This window comes from Protopterus annectens, chromosome 15.part0 (assembly GCF_019279795.1).
Source record: "Protopterus annectens isolate FY-2018-M chromosome 15.part0, PAN1.0, whole genome shotgun sequence".
Lineage (NCBI taxonomy): Eukaryota > Metazoa > Chordata > Ceratodontiformes > Protopteridae > Protopterus > Protopterus annectens.
The window spans coordinates 649,151,711-649,174,296 of NC_056749.1; the positions used below are offsets into that span (position 1 = coordinate 649,151,711).

At 38.4% G+C, this 22,586-nt stretch overlaps 1 protein-coding gene across 1 annotated transcript in view; it reads left to right on the forward strand.

The window, feature by feature from the left end:
* Positions 1 to 22,586, forward strand: part of DOCK11 (dedicator of cytokinesis 11) — a 1,858,863-nt gene that overhangs the window by 1,412,683 nt on the left and 423,594 nt on the right. The window contains exon 45 of the mRNA XM_044057487.1: positions 9,668 to 9,774. Coding sequence (XP_043913422.1) covers positions 9,668 to 9,774 — 107 coding nt within the window. The remainder of the gene's footprint in view (positions 1 to 9,667; positions 9,775 to 22,586) is intronic.

Sequence of the window (22,586 nt, forward strand, 5' to 3'; positions counted from 1 at the left end):
ACCTGAGAGTACTGATGTGGGTAAGGGCATCTGCCAGCCTGGGAGGTGAAAACCGTTTTCTCTGGTAGTCAGGCCAGCCAAGGGCTTTCATAGCAGGAAATCCTAACAGTCAGGACTGCAACAGTGAATACACTCGAACATCTACATTTATGTTAAATATACACAACTGTACTCTGTGCAGCTTATAATCAGGGTCCAAAGAGGTCATTGTTCCATTGTATTCTACTTTTATCAGTCCTATCATTGAGTACAATGCCCTCTTTGGTATGTACCTAACCAAGCACATCCAACAATTGGAATGTCCACAGTGGTTCGTCACTAAAAAATAAAGGACTTAACATGTCCTGTACAGACTACCTGTCTTTGTGTTCTGTGTCCTACAGGCTGTTGATGGGAAATTTATGTCTGGCATACAAGGAATTGTCAAAAACCACCCTGATGGACCTCCTGTATATCCACAAAACAGGCAGCATCAGAATTAGGGTTTATATCAGAACATTGAAGTATTAAAACTTCGAATGTTCTGATATCGAACACTATTCAGCGAATGCTAAGAATAGCAAAGCTGCAGAACAGCAAATTCTTTCCTCAGGAAAAATTCGGTTGGCCGTTTCTGTGGCTTCGCTATTCTTAGCGCTGTTGTGGAAAGTTACGGGTTGGGTTCAGGTAAGTGTGCGATTGTTTGTACGTTAGGGCTAGGGGCGGGTTAAGTGAGTTAGGGTTAGGGCGCGGGTTAGGCGTGTGTGCGATAGTGACCGACTTTAGGGTTAGGGGTGGTTTAAGTGAGTTAGGGTTAGGGCACGGGTTAGGTGAGTGTGCGATAGTGACGGACCTTAGGGTTAGGGTTTGGGTTAAGGTAAGTGGGTAGATAGTAGTGTATGTTTAGTTTAGTGTAGCGTTAGATGTAGGAATTTAAGTGTATGTGTGTGGTTGCTGTTTGTTTGATGTGCTTGTGTTGTGTGTATGTGTTTTGGAGCAGCTATTTTTTTCCATGGGAAAAAATTTGCCTTTCTGAATGTTCGATATTTTCATGTTTAGATGTTTTGGGGCCGATGAAATAGCATTCGCTATTTTCATCTTTCGATAATGTGATATAAACACCAGAATTACCCATTCTAAACACTTAATCCTTGCTTGTGAAATAAATAAAATGGGCTGGAAAACAGGTATGTATCCTAGAGACTACCCTTTCTCTGGGACAGGCTCCTCTTCCATGTGAAGTAGAGTTTCTCCCTAACCCAGTTCAAGTATAATTTGTACAATTGAATGGGAACAGGAAATTCATCCCTGATGTGGCACCTATATCTCTAATGGGCACACACAGTCAGTAAATGGTTCATCTCCTTATAAATGCTTGATCTCCCAAGCCCCTGCTTACAGTTATCAAGGGTACCAGAAGATTTGGGATGCATGCCTATATTTAGAAAGGTCTTTGTGGTCATTAGCTTAGTACCTACCTATGAACCTGTGTGTGCCATCTCTTAATTTCCAGCTAAGGGAGTCATTTCTACCTTCAAGTAACACCATAAAATGTAGTCATTGCAGTTGCTGATCTTTTCAGCTCTTCAGCCCAATAGGGATTGAAGAAGACTGAAGGGACATCCCATCCTGACTTTAAAGAAACTACCATATAAGAGTATACAGGATCACAGGATCTACAAAGTAGATGAAGTCAAGGACCATCACTACCTTGCCAGCAAACATCCTCCTATGACACACTTCTACCTCCAGGAAGATGACAGAAATAGACTTGCAGAAAACTTCTACTTACTCATCCAGTTATCAAGGTTCATCATAAAGGTCAGGATGATTTAATTCTGTTTACTGTAAATAGATAGCCATTCCAGATGGGGTGGGTCTATATTAGAACACCGAACTTTTAAAATTTCGAGTGTTCTAATGTCAAACCCTATTAATTGAAAATTTAAAACATTGAACATACAGAACAGTGAATTTTTTCTTAGGAAAAAAATTTGCTGTTCCAAAACACACAACACAAGCAAACCAAACAAACAGCAATCCACACACATACACCTAAACTCTTACACCTAACCCTACACTAAACTATACATACACCACTAACTATCCACTTACCTTAACCCAAACCCTAACCCTAAGATCCGTCACTATTGCACAGTCACCTCACCCGCGCCCTAACCCTAACTCACCTAACTCACCTACCCCACCCTAACCATCACGTTCACACAATCTCACACTTACCTGACCCGCGCCCTAACCCTAACTCACCCTAACCCTCACGTCCACACAATTGCACATTTACCTGAACCTGACCCGTAACTTTCCACCACAGAGCTGAAAATACCGAAGCAACAGAAACGGACAACCAAATTCTTTCCCTAGGAAAAAATTTGGTTTTCTGTTTCTTCGATATTTTCAGTGTTCGTTGAAAATGGGTCGATATTAGAACACTAGAAAATTTTGAAAGTTCAGTGTTCTAATATAGACCCGATGGGGTATGTATAGGGAGATGATTGTATGTGCTGTTTATTGCTGATGAAGGTTTAAAGTCTTTTTGAGTCATAGTTAATTTTGCAAAAATGTAGTAGATCAAAAAGGATAAGGGACTTAATGGCAATAAATGCTAAACATAAAGCACAGAGTAAAGGGATAGAAATTCAAGGCTGCTTTGGCAGCTAAGGTCCTTCGGGCCTCTAATCTTTTTAATTAGGAATCTCTGAGGTATTTTTTGTTTTGCAATATGTTTAAATAAATAGATGCCAAAAAAGGTATTTTACATAGTAATCGGTCTGATAAGGAATAAGAACAGAGGGACAATAACTACTTTTGATCTAGATAATATATCTCTAGTCATTAGTTGGTCTAGAAAGAAAGGATTTTTCTGACTACTTTATGATGTGGTGGGCAAAGGGCAGGGAATTGCTGATGAAGGTATCAAGAGAAGAGACCATGTAGTCTTTCCAGTTTGGCTAGTAAATTCTGAAGCTCTGAACTGCAGTAGTGCAGCATGAATTTCTCCAGGGGTGCAGTGTCATCCTGGTTTATAAAATATCGCAGCAAGTTCTTTAAGCTGCCTTCTGTCACAAGGTGGACTATAGTAACTTCAGGACTCCATAATCCAGGGACTGTTTGATGACTTGGAAAAAGACTGAGGGACACTTGCTGCTCTGTTTGAAACTGCATCTCCTTGTGGGTAACGCTTAAAACCGTTATTCCCATCTTCTTTGTAGTCAGTCAGGTAATGGAATATGACCTTTCTCTGCTGCAGGAAGGTGTCATTTTTCTACTCTAAAGGTTCATTTATATGTCATTCTTGTGCACCATGAATGTTGGTCATTTTTGTGTCCATGAAATGTTGGATGGCAGATCACTCCTGCAGACTAAAGCAGCCTGTATTTTCCTTAGAGAGATCTTTCATCTCAAGTTACCCACTTGGAACCTTTCTGTATAATGTGTTCTTTTTACTTTATAATCCCTCTCCATTCTAATTTAAAATTCCTTGCCTTCATTGGACATAAAATACCTCTGATGGAAGATTTGTTTTCTTGCTGGCACCTACCCATCTTGCATGATCTCTGAAATTAATGTGCTTATGTGAGAAGCCTTTCATGACTTTTCATCAATGTATAGTTTTCCTATGCACATAAACAACATATTCCAGCTGCATTTCATACGTGCTTCATTTTTAGTATAAGAAGGCAAACTCTGCTTAACATATCATGTGCAAAGGAGGCATCGAGGCATTGTGTAGAGCACACAGCTTTGACTGACTAAATTGCTTCACATAAGAAGACTGTGTCAACATGGTTATCTCTGCTTCCTTTTCTCTTATCGAAACAGGGGTGCTGGTCATACCTCTCTCTCTTTTCCACAGGAGTAGCAGGGGTGTCTGTCTGATTCAAAGTTTTCTTCCTTCGGGATAGCTGTATTTTAGCTGTATGTTCAGAACCCTACACATTTAGCAAGCTTTTCAGAGTAAAGATCCAGGCTATAGTTATGGCAGTTTGCTGGCAGGGCTTCTTTCAAACCCTGCTAGCTTAAATTTCATCATCTACGTATATCCTTAACTATACAGAAACATCAAAAGAACATAATGACCAGCTAATTAGGATTTTAAGACTTTATCAAAATGGTAAGCTGCCATGCTGGAGTCTTTAGCACATCCAGAGATTTAAGGGTATTGAAGGCTGAATGACCACTGGCCAGATCTTCTTGACAGGAAGATCAGTGATCTACCACCTCACAACTTCCTCCTAGAGGAAGTTCCAGAGTTTACCATGTATAGTAGTACTGTTGTGCTGACATAGAGCATGACAAGGCATGTAAGGGCATATGTGAAAGAGTACATATCCACTTTGACACTACTGCACACTGTATGAAAATGGAACAGTAAAATGCAACAGGCAGCACAATTTTAACTTCCTAATTCCCAGTGACTAGACAAGCAAAAATTGGAGAAGGAGCATCTACAGTCATAATTTTTGACAAAAGCGTACCGTGAAAATAAAAATAAATCACAGATAATAGGCATTGAGAGGTTGTGAGAGTCTGTAATCTCCAAATAAAATTAATATTAAAAAAAAAATAAAAAAGACAGAAAAACTCTACATAGATGGGGTTCTAGGGACACTGCTGGAATGAGCACTCAGTTTTGTTATGAAGAGGAAATACTGACACTGGGGGACTTGACAACCTCAGTGGCATTCTAGATGCCATTCTGGGGGAGATGGATGAAAAAAATCAAAGGGAAAAACTGCATTGGCAGTTTTTCTTTGTTGAATGCAGCTTTTCTTCACATTAGGTATGTGGACACAGAGGCATTGCATACTCTCTAGGGTATGTTTCTATGTGCCTGAATGTTTAGAGCTATTTTTACTGGCAGAAGGCATTTTTTCTTCCTGGCTTTTTGTTGTGCGTTTCTTTTTTATTTTCCTTTTTTCTGTCTTTCTTTATGTTCATCTAACATACGAAATACATCTCCAAATGCATGATCAAGGCCATTGGAGAAGTTTACTATTTTTTAATTCCAGGAAACAGGAAGTCAAAGAAGAATCATGTGTCAGAACACTGAGAGCTACGCAAATAGGTTAGTCAGACAACATGGTCACTCTATTGCCCTAAACCAGACATACCTATTGAGATGCATTTCTGATTAAATAAGCACCTCTTTATGAAATAAATTCATGTGAAGAAGAAGAAGAACAGAAATTAAAGAAACTTGTCTCCACTGAGATTTTGCTCAGTCTCAACTCAAAGTCTGGATGTAGTATAGTTCAATGCAAGTTGTTTACAGTTGGTGCATTTTAGGTGCATATATGTGGTCTACAAAACTTTTCAAGCAATGCTCAGCTGTAAGTAAGGAGCCTGTAGCTGAACACAGGACCAAGAGAGGATTAGTCAAGCACAGGATGTGCATATGGTGTGCTCAAGAATAATTCAATGTGCCAGTGTAGCTACCACGAGCAGCTGAAACAACAGTCATCACTTCGGTAACATTTAATACGTTGTAGGAATAAATAAACAAGTAAGCAAGTAGCTGTCAGTTGAGAATGCAGCATAGAATAACAGCTCCTATGTCATGCAGTGTCACATTGCCAGCTGCTACAGATGACTGTTTTAGTGACTCAACATGTAATGCACTCATGGGTACACAACATACATCAGTAAATACACTGATTTAAATGCATCCATATGGGAAGCCCTGCAATGATTCAAAGTCCTGGAAACATTGATAGAATTAGTTTAGTCTACGTATAATGATAAATGACACAAATAGTAACACACAAAGGAGTTCCCACTTTGGAGTGGGTGAGCATCAGGGTTCACTTCTGAGCCCACAGCTGCTCATACTGTTGATGGATTACATTAGTAAACAGACAGCATACGATTGATGAACAAAGCTTTTATATGCAGATAATGTGGTATTACAAGAAGATTCTGAAAAGGAAATTTGGAAAATAGGGGACTGGAATGCAATGCAAAACTGAGAGGACACAGGATGAAGCTGAGTGTTGAAAAAAGCAATGGGTATAGCAGCAAATGGTAGAAATCAGAAGATGAAAAATGAGTTAGAAGAGAGAGTGGTGAAAGGGGGAATAGCTTCTGTTGTCCAGAGATGTAGTTGAGGATAAAGCAAATCTAAATAAGGAGGTTAAAACTAGAATCATAGGGGCTTTAGTCAACTACCACAAACTGAAGCCTAAGATGAGGTAGATAAAATGCTTGAAAATGGTAGTGCGATCTAAACAGTGGGATACATGAAAAAATAAGAGCATCATAGCAGAAGCCAAAATAGCTCCCATTGTAGAGAACAAAAAGAACAGATTGTTTTGGTTCAGTCTTAGAGAAGATGGCAGATGATGATTTGGTATAGCAGATTTGGGAGAGACCGGAAGAAGGTAAGAGAAGATGACGGCAGCCAGCAACGATATAGATGGATTGCAGAACAGAAGACCTGTAATAGTTGGAAATGATTGTCAAAGTGGACAGGAGAGTGCCACTGAACAGAAACAGAGGTGGTGACAGCTGATGTGGAACTCCAACCTTATGTTAAAATATGAAAAAGATAGTAATATACACACCCACATACCCCGCCCACACAAAGACACTGATGTATCTGTGTATAATCTGTATGCATATATGTATATATTTATGTATGTTTATGCGTGCACACACACACACACACACACACACACACACACACACACACACACATATATATATGTTTTATTATTTTTATTTAATGATTTCATTATTTTGTATTCCTCCTCACAGCAATTCTCCTTAATCCAAAAAGCAAATAAATCAAACCTTGTTTGCTATATTTAATATATTAATGCTTTCATGTACAGTTTGTATACATCCTCACGGCCAGCCCACTACATGGTTGACTGAATCCTTATTTGATCCACAGACAGCCTAAGCCACCTTCAACAAATCACACAAGAAGCTTTTGCTGTTGTTGTTGTCTCTCGGCTTTTCCCTGTTAGGGGTCGCCACAGCTGAACTCCGGTCCGCTAATGATTGGCAGTAGATTTTCACGAACACCGAGGTGCCAGTTCGATGTTCAACCTTCAATGAAGGCACGCCCATTTACGCATGTCTTTTGAATGCCCACACAACCACGGGGAGGACATGCCAACTTACAGAGAAGGCACTCCCCGCACTCTAGCCGAGAATCGAACAGGAGAACCTCTTGATGTGAGGCAATAACGCTACCGCTGCACCACCGCTGCTAATGCACAGCTACTATTAAACACCAAAAAAACTAAGTTATTCTGTTTCTTCCCTAAATCCCACACACAAGATAAAACCAACTTTAAAGTTACACAAAACTATTAGAGGTGATAATAGACAACCTCAAATTTCATGTGCACATTCAACACACAACTGAAAACCTGACCATAATGTTATAGATATTACTAATGTCCACTCATACCAGCCACTCCTGAGTTTAATCTGTTATTTCATTTTTGCTTACTTGTCACCACTTTTCTATTGATCTTTCTGTCTCTCTCACATCTTTTATAACTTCTTAAACACTTAACATTATCTTCTATCGTTTCCAAACGTAATTCACTTGTATTTTCCTTCCCTCTCCTTTTCCACAGCTTCACCCATCTTATTCAGCATATGCGATGTGTCTTGCGACTCTAATGTCTTTGCTAGTTAATCATTTTAATTTCCTACATCTATGTTATGCCTTTGATTGTCTTAATATTGTCTTCATCCTGGGCCTCCGCTGAAAACAGGTACTAATATATATATATATATATATATATATATATATATATATATATATATGTACTAATATGGATCCCCTTCACTTCACCGAAATGCTAGAAGACCGATACTCTACAGAAGGAGACGAGAAGACCGACGACTCAGATGACTGACCAGGTGAGAACCCGACGGACTCGGTAAGTGTGCGATAGAGTGAGGGATTTAGTGTTAGGGAGCGGACAGGTAAGTGTGCGATAGTGAGGGACTGTAGTTATAGGGGCGGGTTAAGTGAGTTAGGGTTAGGGTGCGGGTAGGGTAAGTGTGCGATAGTGACGGACTATATGTTTAAGGGTGGGTTAAGTGAGTTAGGGTTAGGGTGCAGGTAGGGTGTGTGTGCGACAGTGACGGACTGTAGGTTTAGGGGTGGGTTAAGTGAGTTAGGGTTAGGGTGCGGGTAGGGTAAGTGTGCGGTTGTGTCGGACCTTAGGGTTAGGGTTTGGGTTAAGGTTAGTGCATGTATAGTTGTGTGTAATGTGTAGTTTACATTTTGTGTGTCGGTGTTTTGGGTGTAGGTGTTATGGTGTTAGGTTTTGTGCGTTGTCGGTATTGTGTGTTGTCGGTCTTTTGGTGTCGGTGTTTTGGGTGTCGGCGTTGTGGCGTGTCGGTGTAGTGAAGGGGATCCACTAATATATATATATATATATATATATATATATATATATATATATATATATATATATTTTTTTTTTTTTTTATTTATTTAGTGATTGAAGGTTTCGCCATTTGTTTACAGGTATGCAGAAGGTATGCAAATGGGATCCTTCAGCATTTTCTGTAATTCAGAAACATACCCCTGTCTGCTTCATGCAACTGTGTGAGGGATGGCTGCACTAAGAGTGTGTAATCTAATTAACAAATATGTGTGCAGTTGTTGACTTGTATGACTTAATGTCTGTTCATGTATAGTACTGGATGCCTGTCTAAAATGGTTGTAACATATTGGTGCTTTTCTACCTGCACTGCTGTTGAAGAGGATTTTTTTGACTAAACCTAGTTGGACTAACCCTGTAAAAAATACAAAATAAATAAATTATTGTAGATTTTTTTTATTGTGCTTTTTCAATGTTATGCTTTCATTTATATGTATACACACCATCAATCTGTATATATTTCTCTGTGTGTATGTATACAAGTATATATTTATATGTATGTATATGAATATATATTGAATGATGTAATTCAGTTATGAGCACACTACAGATGGTCATATAACCTAATCTAAAAGTCATCCTGTATCACACACACATATTCAATCAAAACACACTCTCAAACCTACACACGTCACACAATCATAACAGATCACATGCAGAAGCACACACGCATACCTATTGAAACACCACAAGTAAACACACCTTGATGCACTCATGTGTGCCCATACCCCCCCCCACACACAGACACACACACACACACACACACACACACACACACACACACACTAAAAAAAACAGCAACAAAGTCTTTTGCAGGGGGATGCCCTCACATCCCTGATATTATATGTATGTTAACTCTGTGATCCCGCAGTAGTGGGTTACTAGCACATTCTCAATCTCCACATCACTAGTTAAATCTGACCACAATCTCAAATCTGACCACAATCTCACACAAACCACAGCTGACAACGTTTCAACTGGCATGCAACCTCCTTGATAAATCTTCTATTAGATGGACCAGGGCATTGCCCATTAAGCTTGACCAAGCATGTCTTTGATCTGTTGACCAGAACCCCGATATGTAGAGAGAGAGACAGAGAAAGAGATTAAATAAGCATATTGTTTAATATAAATAAAAGTGAAATGATCTCAGGATATTACTTTTGTAATTGCATGAATGTTACATTCTGCTTGCATTAGATTTCTTTAAAACAAATATGTTAACTGAATGTTATGTGTTTTATTTTCTTAACCAGAATTATTCCACAGTCGATGTTCAGCCTTCAAGAAGATCACAGCAAACATTGATGAAGAATCCACCATGACAGAAGATTGTGGAATACAAGACATTCATTACAGTGAGGTTGGTACTAACAGCATCTGTGAATAATTCATGGCAGACCAGCTCCATTAAAGTAAAGTGATCAAGCCCTGTCTGTGACCCAGGAGACCTGTGTTTGATTACTGACAAAGCATCTCAAGTTTAGTTCCTTTCAGAGGACAGAGGTTCTGAAGCCACATGTCTAAGGTGCACAGTCCTGTGATAGTTCCTGTTAGGAGAGGGATAGCTAGGATGGTACAAAAATGAGCAGTACACCCGGGCACAAAGCATTAGGTGCTGTGAGCAGCAGATGCTGATCAGTCTTAAGTGCTGAATGTCAGTATTGCATTTGCATTCAGAACTGAAGCCTATAATGGCATAAGCTGTACAGCTACTTGTTAAATGCACTTGGCTAGCGCTCTTTAGATAAGGAGCGCCAGATCATTCATGGGAACTGACTTTTTTTTTCTTTTTGCTTCTTGATTTAAAGTTTAGAGGTCTGCCATATTGGAAGATGGCAGCAGGTGCGAAAATGGCTAGCTTACTCCTCTGGCTGCAGAGCTCACTGAGAGTGAGCGTGCAGTAGGGTTCACTGCCAAGAACAGTCTTGACAGTTACTTCATTTGTGAAATAAGTTACATGCTGTTGCTGAACCCGTTTGCATCTTGAATCCTGGGGCATGTCTCAGGGCAAGTGCAGTTCGGAGTAGGACTAAATGAACAAAAAAAAAGTCTGATATACACCTTAATGATGACCCCTTTCACTTGGTTTTCACCCTAGTGAGTGGACAATGGGGGCATTGATGGTTGGCAGGCAGGTAAAAAAGCTGGCAAAAATAATAATATGTGGAAGATACTGTAAAGGCAGATTACTTTCATATAGTACATAAATAAACCGGAAGTGGCATTCATCTGAAAGTAGGGAATTGAATAGTATGGTTTAATAAAGAGAAGGTGAATAACATAACAGCTCACATTTGGTTTCAGTTTTAAAAATGTAGAGGGTTCATTGGCATGTAAGCAGATTAAAGTTTTAGCAGACTTATTACTTAGTATTCTAGTTGTTACCCTAGAAAATCTGTGTCTTGAAGCACAACCACTTAGTTATACTTCTATTATATGTACAGATTATTTAGGATCGCATAATGTGATATTACAGGTGATCACTTCTGGATATGATCAGTGATTATGGTTTAGGCCTTCCTTTTAGGAGTTGTGGTCAATGACTGTATAGGGCTAATACATTGCACAAACTATATACCAGAGCCCTATGCGATTCACTGTTGTCCATTATTCCATTGAATATCCATGTACGCTACTGTATACCAGGTAGAGTCCACGTAAGTAGGATGTATAGAAATGAAATTCCTCTGCATTATTTATGATTCGCAAATTTAGCCCTATCAGTTTCATGTGACTGTGTGAAGGGGTGGCTGCAGTGAGACATTATGAAGGTGTAGCCAAAAGTGTGGACAAACTACACCTAAAATAATACTTTTGTACCTAGTGATGTCCTTCCGTACCACTGCTGCAGTATTCATCATCTCTGGGATCTCCTGCCAAGGATAGCACAAAGTCTAGTCAGTATACCAAAGCCTTAATACCTAGGAGCATTGTATATCAGACATATGCTCCCCATGCAAGCGTAGGGCATAAAGGTGATATACGTATACTCCCAACCCAGAACTTCATTGCTGTCAGTGTGAATGCCATTATTGAATGTGGCTGTGAACACCCTTCACTGTGCTGGTTATAGTGAGCTTACACTTTTAGATAAGTAACCCGTTGAGGTTCCTTTTTCATTTTCTTCTGTTTAATGGTGGGTAGCATGTCATCCAAGAAAGTGAAATCTCAGGGTGGGAGGCAGATTCCCCATAAAGATGGCCACAGTTAGTGCCTGTTTTGCTTAGGTGCATCTCATGACCACACTCAATGTTCCATCTGTTACGCTTTTATACCATAGACTTTGTGTAGCCATCTTTCTTCAATTTCCATTTATCCTGAGAACTACCATCTCAAGATGTTGGCTCAATCTACCATGGCAGAATGCACTTGTCCCAAGGTACAACCACCACTTTTAAAAGAAGGCCAACAAATCTAGACCCGAACCTGCTGTTGTCCAGCCCACAACAGGTTCTCACCCACTTCAAGAGAGGCGTCCAGAGGACTGCCCAGTATTGCTATTAGTTTCCTCTGCCACAACATTCTCTGAGGCTGTGTGTGACAAAGTCATGTGCTCTGCATAACAGGGGATGATGTCACTACTGTGCAGCCACGGTAGCTACATCTGCAGTGCATCTCTTCATTATCATGTTTTATGTATGCAACCTGCTATGTAGTCATGACATTGCAGGCAGAAACTGTTAGAACCCCTGCATACCATAACTGAGGAGCATGGAGGAAAATAATGCTTAGTGTTGTGTTGTGAAATCCACTGACCATCATACAGAAAATGGTTTCCCATATTAAATGCCACTTGTATATCTTATAGGAATATAGTTCCATTGTTGTACAGTGTAATGTGCTAGGAGGTGCAATATGTGCTGTCATTTTTTAATATTCTCTAGCCCATTATGTGGCATCTCATGTAAACCTTACTGGCATTATTGTAAGGAAAGTCAGAATTCCTGCAGTCATCCCACTATGACATACTTCAACTCCATAGCAGTTATAGCACTGTCAGAACACACAGACCTACAGAGGAACTGGTATAGTTCACTGGAGTTTAATTCCTCACACAATACCGTGGTCAAGATTTAGGTCTGTTAGTAATTAAGCAAGTCATATAGGGGGGAATCCATGAAACATTTAGAGGTAACGTTATTCAGTAGGAAACACCACTGTGAGACTAGCATAAGGGTGTAGGGGTCTAGGAATGCTATGTTGGAAGTCAGGATGTCCAGATAGGAGCTGCTTCACATATACAGTGTTGAAAGGCAAAAAGACACATATGTAATTCTAGCACTAATAAGAATATATCCTGAATGAAATCTTTTAAGCAACTCATTAAGAACAGCTGGTCTCTGGTGTCCAACACAGCAAATGCTAAGGGGAGTAGCTTGAGAGCATATTGTCGTTCAGGAAGGAGAGTGAATTCTTCTTCCTGATCCACAACCTGTTCTTGAACTACTACTTTTAGCATTTGTTCTATCTGGGACCTCTCGGCTCCCCAGGTTTGTTTTGTTTGGATCAGGTTGCTTCTAGTTTACCTATGCATATGTGAAGCACTGTCTTTTGCCTCACTGTTCATTGCAAATTATTTGCCATAAAACACAAAAACAAAAATCGTTTTTTTTTCTAGGTGGGCAAGCTCCCCTGCACCCCTGATGTGGAGGGGCAAGCCCCTCACACCCCCAAAATTATACAAGTCATCTCCATGGTCAAACAACAGAGAAGAAAATTGGGGGAAAAAACAAAAATATTCTGCCAGCTTGCCCAATACATTACATGGTGATGAAAGTTACTGCAGTGAAACACCGTCTCACTAAAGACACAGAATGGCAGAGTCAGTGGTGACTCATAGGTATGGCGGTTGCCATGTCCAATGACTTGGGACCTTTATTTTTATAGGTGTTCAACTTAGGCTGCTAGGGTTATATGCACCTCAGCTAGGATGTATTGTTTGTGTTGTTGCCATTATGTAGAGTAGGCTGATGTGGTAATGGAGGAGAAATGACTGTCTTGCTCTTTGGGAAGGGGAGAGGTTGACAATGGGAGTTCTATCAACTGCTTAATTTATCTTCAACAAGTGCTTTAAACAGTGAGCTGCCCCCTTCAGCCTACCTCATCTACAGCATTGGTGATATAATTGTCAGTCTTAAGAAGGGACAAAACTGGATCATGATTTTAAGAACTTGTACAAACCTCCTACATCTCAAACCGCTGAACATTGCAGAGCTGTTTCATCAGAAGGGAACACTCTTCCCAAAATTTTTGACTACAAGAATAGCACAAGGGGAAACGGTCAAACAACAATTCTAATTGTTGAACCCTCACTAACTCCATTCAAAACCAAACTCAAGAAATACTTCAAAACTCATTGGTTATGTCCTTGCACTAACCCCGACTGGTGACTTCTCTGTTTCTTAGGTGCCTTACCGTCAACTACCACTCCATTTCAGGAAGGGTCAATTGTATAACTGCTGCTCAGTGCGTCTTAAACCTGAATGTAATGTTATGTATGTTTAACTCTGAAAATAATATGTTTTGTAAAGTGTTTTATAGTAAGTACTATATGTGCTAAATGCTGGTATTGCTTATGACTATAATCTGCTTGAAACTAGCATTTAAATGTTCAATGTGTATTATTATCTTGGAGCTTTTCTCCCCGGGCCTCTGCTGAAAATGGACATGTATCCAGTCGGACTATCCCGGTCAACAAATGTAAAATAAATAAATAAATAATTATTCGGGTAAAAGTGAATACAACCAATGGTTTCTCATAATGAGTCCAACCTTTCTCCTGCCATTTCGCCTTTCCCTTTACCCTAGTAATCAAATTTCAAATTAGCTGGTACTTCATAAAGTTCAGTAAGGCTATTCTATAGAAGTTCTGCAGATGTCAAAAATGCAGTTTCTTCCACAGACGCCTCATTAGTTACAGAAAGTACTTAAAACCATGGATTTTTCATTGAGGAATACCATTCAGAACATATCTTTGTACTTCAGAAGTCACAGTTTTTATTTTAAACTACTTTTGGTCCCCAAAAAAGGCAATACTTCCCAACCAGTTTCACACCTATCCAATCTATAATCATTTTGCCAGCAGTACTGCGTAAAACACCAGGTTCAGAAGTATGGACCATGAAAGACTAGAAAATGTTAACACTTTTGTCCTTATTGTAGTAAAGACTTCAGTCAGAATTAAACAACTTAAGAAATGCTGCTTTTTACATTACTGCTGTTTCTGGTCATATGACATGAACACCTAACCACTGTTCTCATTATGACATCATACTGCACTCTAGCTGATCTTCTCCTAACAATAAATCTGTTAATATTGTCATTTAGACTTGGTTGATGGTTGAATTTCTGCCTTAATTGTCAACGCATCTCCTTTATTTCAAGAATATTTTCTAGATCATCTCCATATTTATCTTGTACAACACAGTAAAAAATGAGCACATCAAATATTGTCTAAACAAATGATTTCCATTATTCTTTGTCTTAATGGCATATTGTTGTTCATATACTGTCATTGCTAATCTTCATGTCATTTTACAATAGTAAAATGAATCATGTCTCACACTGTGCAAGGTAAATGACAATTTTGCTTTTGCAGTCAAAATGTCTATTTACTCCTATAAAATTTTCATAGCTATGCATTCTAGTGTATGGGCTGTTTTCTCATATATGTGCAGTACTTGCAATTGCTAGAGGATACGTACCCCTGATTTTGATTAAGGTGATTTGTTATAGCTCTTTCAGTCAAATAGTCCTTAAAATGGCATTTCATGTACGTACAAATCTAGGCTGAACTCCTAGAACCTCAATCAGGCAAGCTGCCATTCTAGAATTTTCCAGTTACATCTAATAACCTTTTAATAGATCAACAGTCCATTAAGACATCAGCAGCTAGAGCTGCTTTACCTTGGTTTGTTTAGAGTGACCTTCTGTGATTTTACACCCTGACCTGATTATTGGGTATATATGACATTTAGAGGGTACTTGCTTCAAAGACCGTAGAACCAAGAAACATGTTCTTTAAAACAACTAATTATTTCTTGAAATCCACTTAATCAGAAGTCAGATTTGACATGCTAATGGCCTGGGTTTTTATAGCATTTTCCTTCATTAATTTTAAACCCCATTATCCACATAACCGTATGTGTTACCAAATGTAAGTTTTCTATTAAAATTAGTTTGAAATTACTCTATTCTTTATTAATTTTTAATGTGATATCCTAAAAAGGATAGCTTTTGTTGACCATATTGCTATAAATCCGAATAAGTAGTGGACCTATTAAAATGACTAACTAATGCCTTTAACAAGTATTCTTTGCCTTTCCAAGTGAAAAGTTAGCATACATTGGCCATAAAATGCTATAAACATCTTGGAACTAGAGTTGTAAATATCAGCTATAGATTAACAAATGTGGGAGCTACTGCTGGCTCCATTGCTTCACCTCTAACCTGTTGGTAGTGGTTATCATTTAATAAAACGTTGGTAGTATTAAATACAAATTTCACATATGATCACTGCTGAAATGTGATTGTCAAATTGGATATAATGTAAAAATTGTCTAAGCACATATAAACCGTCCTTTTATGTGATCACAGTATATGTATCTTTTAATGTCCATTTTTACAAATAAACAACCTTTACCAAATTCAACAATTCTCATTAGTTCTAATAGTTACTAAGAATGTCTGACATAGGAGCTATTTAGTTGTACAACCCCATTTAAAAATATGTCTGTAAATTTAGCCATATGTCTGATTTAAATCTTTTGGCAGACATGATATATCTGAGATAGAGTCTAGTAGTAGATTATGGACTTAAGGTGTGCCAAACAAAAATATATCACTGGCTTGTCAACAGTAAGAAAGCCACAAAGTTCCATTGTAAATCTGTTACAAAGCAACATTTCAAATAACACACTGTTATTCACTCTGTTTGCTCTGTTTATACCAAACAATGCTACCTCTTCCCAAAATGAGCATTACTTAATAAAGTCTCTGCCACTGCTACAGACATATCTGTGTCTAATAAACAATGCTCCCACCTTAATCACTGTTCATAAAGTGAACACTTTTATCCATAGAGTAACCAAAGCCCTTTTTCTTCTGACAAAAAATTAAAGTACTTATGCATAGCAAGCTAATCCAAAATGTTTCTAATTTGTCTTTCACAAGCAATTTCAATGGCTCAAAGAATAGTATTCATTGAATAGTTAAAAGTACTTTTCTTTTTCATCAGTCCTTGTTTTGGCATTTAATGAAAAACTATTCAACTTCAGCTTTCTAATATAAAGTTTATGCTCAGCTATTATTTTTTACTTTTACACTGTATGAGGAAACAAACCTGACACATTTAAAAAAAAAACTGGGTTAATTTCAATCAATACATGATGACTTCAGTTATAAATTGGAAGTTATTACAGTATTACTAATATTAAAAATTTTACATTTACTCTTTTCATTTTGTCCATAACCTCACACACATTGTCTGTGGTACCTTTAAACAAAACATGATTTAATTCCTCCCTTTCTTGTTCCTTTTTCCTTGTATATATGCATCCAAAAAATATCTTTCTTGTGCACTGCATCTCCATGCTGTGCTCTGTTTACTATTTTTTAAATGCATTTGTGTGAAAGGAACCACCCCACTCTTCCTGTCTGTCATGTGACAATACTCATAGTCTGATTGACTGGTTGTCTTTTCTGGCCTTTGGAGCCTTGTGTAGGATAAGCTGTATTATTCTGGTAATCATTTAAATATGTATTGTATTTACCATGTTTTCTTTTAAGCAAATCATTGTCAAGGTTGTACAATCTCACAAACACATCATTATGTCTAGAATGATTACATTTAAAAGTATAATGGTCAGTAGGGTTGCCACCTTTTCAAATGTCCAAAGTGGGACATTTTTGGACCAAATGTCAGCTTTTGCAGGGCGAAACATACCCATAGCCAGTACAAAGGCCAGAACTTCACTTTTTTGCCTAAATAAAAGCTTATTCTTGTAGCACTTTAGTTGCTTATTCTGTTTCTTATAACATTTAGGTGTTTCAGATACATAATAACTGTTTTATACAACTATTACATAAAATATACAAAATAATTTTGTCCTAAAATCTCAGGACATTTGCCATTTTTTTTCATTTTTTTTTTGCAGGACACTGCCCAAAGAGGGACAGGTGGTAACCATAATGGTCAGTAGTGCAATGTAATTTGTCGAGCTCCTGTATTAATTATTTAATGGCTTTTTGGTTGTGCCTTAATATGATCTGAACTAGCTGATGTCTAGTGTTGTTAAGCAGTTCTTTCAATATGGTAGCTCTGGAAACTGTACTTCCATGTAGAGAGCAGTATTCTAATATGGTAACTCTGGACATGGAAGATGCTTATCTTATATCTCAGTGAGTCCTTCTAAAAATAAATCTCTCAGGTTTCACAAAGCGCAGGACCATTATTCTTTATTAGCTCTGCCGTTTAAGTTATAAGCGTATTTACAAATGTTTAGCTCTAGTGTTTGCACACCTGAACAAACAAAATATACTCATATTCCTATATTTGTATGATTGACTGTAGGAAAGATAAAAGAATGGTTGACTTTTCAGCAAACAGCTTTACTCTTTCAGTCCTTAGCTCTTACTTTTTACAGAGTCATATCAACGGTGGAGCAAAGAGGATGGCTACTCCAGGTGCAAACAGTTCAGGGATATAATTGCTGGTTTTGCAGAGGTACCAATCACTCCCTGTCTAGAAGTGCATATATTCTTGGAATGCATTCAAGCAGACGCTATTGCATGACAGCTCCAGCTGCTCAAATTTCCCACAACACTAATTTGGAACTCCTAGTGATCATACCACCATTAATAAATCATACTATTATGTTCTTACTAGGAATAGATCCTCTTCAGTGTCCCCCAGAGATCATGGGAATTACCTCAGCACCATTGAGGTGTTACATTTCAAATCAAAGGCATTCTTCCTAGGGAATTTTAATTACCCAAGCATTGATTGTCACACTTACACCTCTACAAATGGCTATGATTAGTATTTCCTGGACTTAATTAGTGCCGATGTACTAGAGCAAATTGTGAAACTACATACTGGAGGCTTAATATACTTGACCTGAGCCTTACCAACATTACCAACTATGGGCCTTTGTGACTTTCTTACTGTTGACAAGATGTTGTCAGACTTAACTAGGGATGTGGTGATGAGATAATCTGACCACATCTCGGTTATTTTATCTATTAGACCAAGTGGTACAACCCCAACACCAGATGAGACCATGTTTAGGGATTTTACCAGGGTAACCTTAGTTCACCTAACAATGACTTGCAAATGGACTGAACAGAGAGGCCTGCCACACTCCCCTCTAATTACCAGCACCCTAACAGTTGCATAGAAAGGTCAGTACCTGTCCACCCTAAATGTAATAGTAAATTCAGGAGTAAACTTCTGTGTTGTATTAGAAAAGTAAGAAATAATGTCCAACAATGCACCATGCTCATCTATAATGTCACATATTCAAGTCTGAAGGCTATAGACAGTACATTAGCAGACAGATTTAGTGCTAACTTTACCCAATGTACCCATGTTGTTGCCCCAAGTGCCCATGAAAATTTACTTTCCTTTGAAATCACATTGGAACAAGTCAAAGACTGAAAGGAATACTTCCACAGGAAGATGACAACATACCAGGCTACATTCTCATCACTGCCAGGTATGTACTATTTATGCATCTACTTAAACTTTTCAACCTCAACCTATCTACACTGTCTGTGTCTGATGCCTGGAAAACAGTTACTATAAGTCTCCTACACAAGGGTGTCCCCTCTACAGATCCAGGTAATTATAGGCCTGTCAGTCTTCTGCAAAGCCATGAAATGTATTCTAGCAAAACCCATATATGCAGACACAGCCAATTTAACTGGTCTAGATCCAAGTCAGTTTGGTTTTGTGAAGGGCAAGTCTGGCCTCCTTAGCCTAGTATGCTTCTTTAAAATGGATAGTGAAGCTGCAGACAGTGGTCACCCAGTGCACAGTACTATCTCAATCTTGGCAGGACTTTTGATGCTATCCCCATGCTGTCATTGTTAAAGAATTAAACAACCTTAATGTAAACCTCTACATTATCCACTTGATTGCAGACTGCCTGTCCAGCAGATCCCAGGTTATGAAAGTCACTGGTACCCTCTTTGAACATAAAATTGCAACTAGTGGGGTATCACAGGGATCACTCCTAGGCTGTCTCCCATTTGACATTTATTTTTCAGACATCCAGTCCAATATCCCAGAAATGTGGATGACCAAGTTTGCTGATGACTGCAAGCTGGGCTCTGTTATTTCCTCATCCACTAATGCTAAACAGTTCCAACAAGGGCTGGAATATGCACATTTGTGATGGACTGAAACACAGCCTCAAGTTAAATGCAAAAAAAAAAGTGCAGTGTAGCAGTTAGTATAAAGCTATTCCCACCAGAAATGTTTTTAAATAATACTCTTCACATAGATTAGGTCATAAGAGACCTTTGTAGGACAATTGTGTTTCCACCATAGTCAGGAAATCCCTATATCTCCCTGATAATTTCCAAGGAAATATCTTCAAGATCCAAAGACATCTGCTACCCCTGTACACTTCCCTTATCAGACAAATCATTGAATACAGTGCTCCCTTTGATCTGTATAAATTGAAATATATTGTTCAACTAGAAAGGCTAGAAAGATACATTACTAAGAAAATGAGAGGCCTTAAATGTTTCAATTACTCCACGGACTAGCACACTCATTATACTCAGTAGTCTACAGATTGCTGTGAGGTGATCTGTCTCACGCTTTTTGAATCATAAAAGACCTAACCCTATTTGACCTTATCTTTTTCTGTAAAACTCTCTACAAACACCCACACCAGCGACTTAAATCTACACCAACAAATAAGCAAGACTGACTGGAGAAATAGGTTCTTAACTCAATGTATTCCCTGCCTATAAAATTAAATACCATTACAGGTCAACCAGAGTACTACTTTTGCTACCATTAAGGCCAGTCCTGCTGATCGGATTGGTAGAAAAAGATTTACACCTGGATTACCATGTATAACCCTGCTTGCTTTGGAAGGTAAGTACTATTAAGTGCTTGAAAAGGGAGTCAAGAACTTTTAAGTGTATCTACTTAAAGATGTATATGAATAGAAGGCTTATGGTCCTCATGAGTGCTTGCCTAGTGTTGTTCATATGCTCTTTTGTTCTTAACTTCTTAAGCGACAGCCAGTGTATGCAGACAACAAAGAGCTATTACATATGTACATAATCGCTCCTTGCTGTGTTCACATACTGACTTCTGCTTAAAGCGAATAGGATATTTGATTTAAAAGTAAAAAGGCTTCATTCATGCAGTGTTACAAAGCAGATGTTTGCTACGTTTTAAAAATAAATGCAGATACAGTGTAAGTGTTTATGTTTTGGATCGTAGCTTTGCTTGAAGATCATTTTTTCCCATTCATCTCTTATTGGGGGCAGGGGCACCATTTGGCGGTATGGTTCAGCAAGGCACCAATTGAGCTAGCTACAGCTGAGATTTCCACAGTAAGTTTAGAGGCAATTGTAAGTTTATTTCTGATGAAAGTCCTTTCCACAGAGGAGAACAAAATAGAGATGTTCAGATAAAGATGGTACTTGCAAACTTCTTCAGCAGAAGCAGGTCATGATCAGGCAGTTCTTGGAAATTTTGGGGTACATGTCACCCTGCATTATTCTTCTACGTCATGCCTATGTCTACATGACAACAGTGACACCCCAACATTTTGTAAAATGAAATCCAGTGCTTTGTGGAAATGCTGGCTCCACTTTTCTGAACAACAGCAAAAAATTCTGTGATGAACATGCTTGTACAACATATCTGAATGAAACTTCCTTCTTCATTAGAAATGCAACATTTGACTAAAGCCTTTTCAGATTATGCCTGGAGGGCAACAACTTATCAGTGGGAGCCAGATGGAGTTAGCAAAAGAAGCTTCTTTGCATCAGTTTAATGTAAATGAAAGTTCTTCACAGATCACTAATAACCTTTCAGAATAACTTTGGATCAGGACATTGTCACATGAGGATAGACAATATCACTGTAATATGATGCATACATAAGCAGAAAGGAACTAGTTTTCTTCAGCTGTGGAAAGAGGCTGTCAGTCTTTTGCAGACACCTTTACGGCTCATTCTGCATCCCACTGCAACATTTGCATTTATAATGTTTATGCTTGGAAAGCCACTGACAAGCTTAACTACTTTACCATTGCAGTGATAAGGATTGACTAGTCCCCACAGGGCAGACGATCTTTTGCATTAATACCCAGAATGAATGTTCAGTTACGTATGCAGTTGTCAAGGCTGGTTTTGAATGTTATCAAGGATGCACTGTGCTTGATGTGTAAAGAAAGTCTATCTCAGTGGTGTAGGATTCAGTGGGTAAGAAACCTACCATGTCAGCAGATATTTTTAATGTTATATTGGAGGTTTAGGTCCTTGTAATGGTATTTTTAGACTGTTCTGCAAAAAAAAAATAAATAAATAAAAAACAGTAACCCCCACAACATGTCTCCCTGTTAATCAATGCAACTACTCAAACATCTCTCCCTAGCTGTTTCACTATACCATTCCGTATATCTTCAACCCCTGACTAGCCTCCACTATCCCCACTAAACCCCATTTTATACCCCACTCACTAAAACCAACAACAAATCATAACCCACTTTACACATATCTAATCTCCATTTTACTTCAAAGTGGAGACATACATTCAAACCCAAGGCCAGCTACAAATGCTAATCCCAAAGTTAACCCTAAAAACCTAAACATAATAACCCTGAATCTAAGGAGTATATGCAATAAAATAATCCCACTGTATGCCTGGATAGATCAAAACAAACTAGTTATACTAGCCCTGACTGAAACATGGTTAAACCTTAACATCAAAGATGCTGAAATAACACCTCCCAGTTTTGTCATTACTAGACTAGACAGACCCAAAAAGAAAGGAGGAGGGATAGCCCCACTATACCCCTCTGTACTCAACATTATAACCTACTCAAACAAAATGCCCAGCTTTTCCAATGCTGAGATACTAATATCCTTCTGAAACCTAAATAAAACCAAAATAATCTGTATCATAGTTTTATATATTCATTC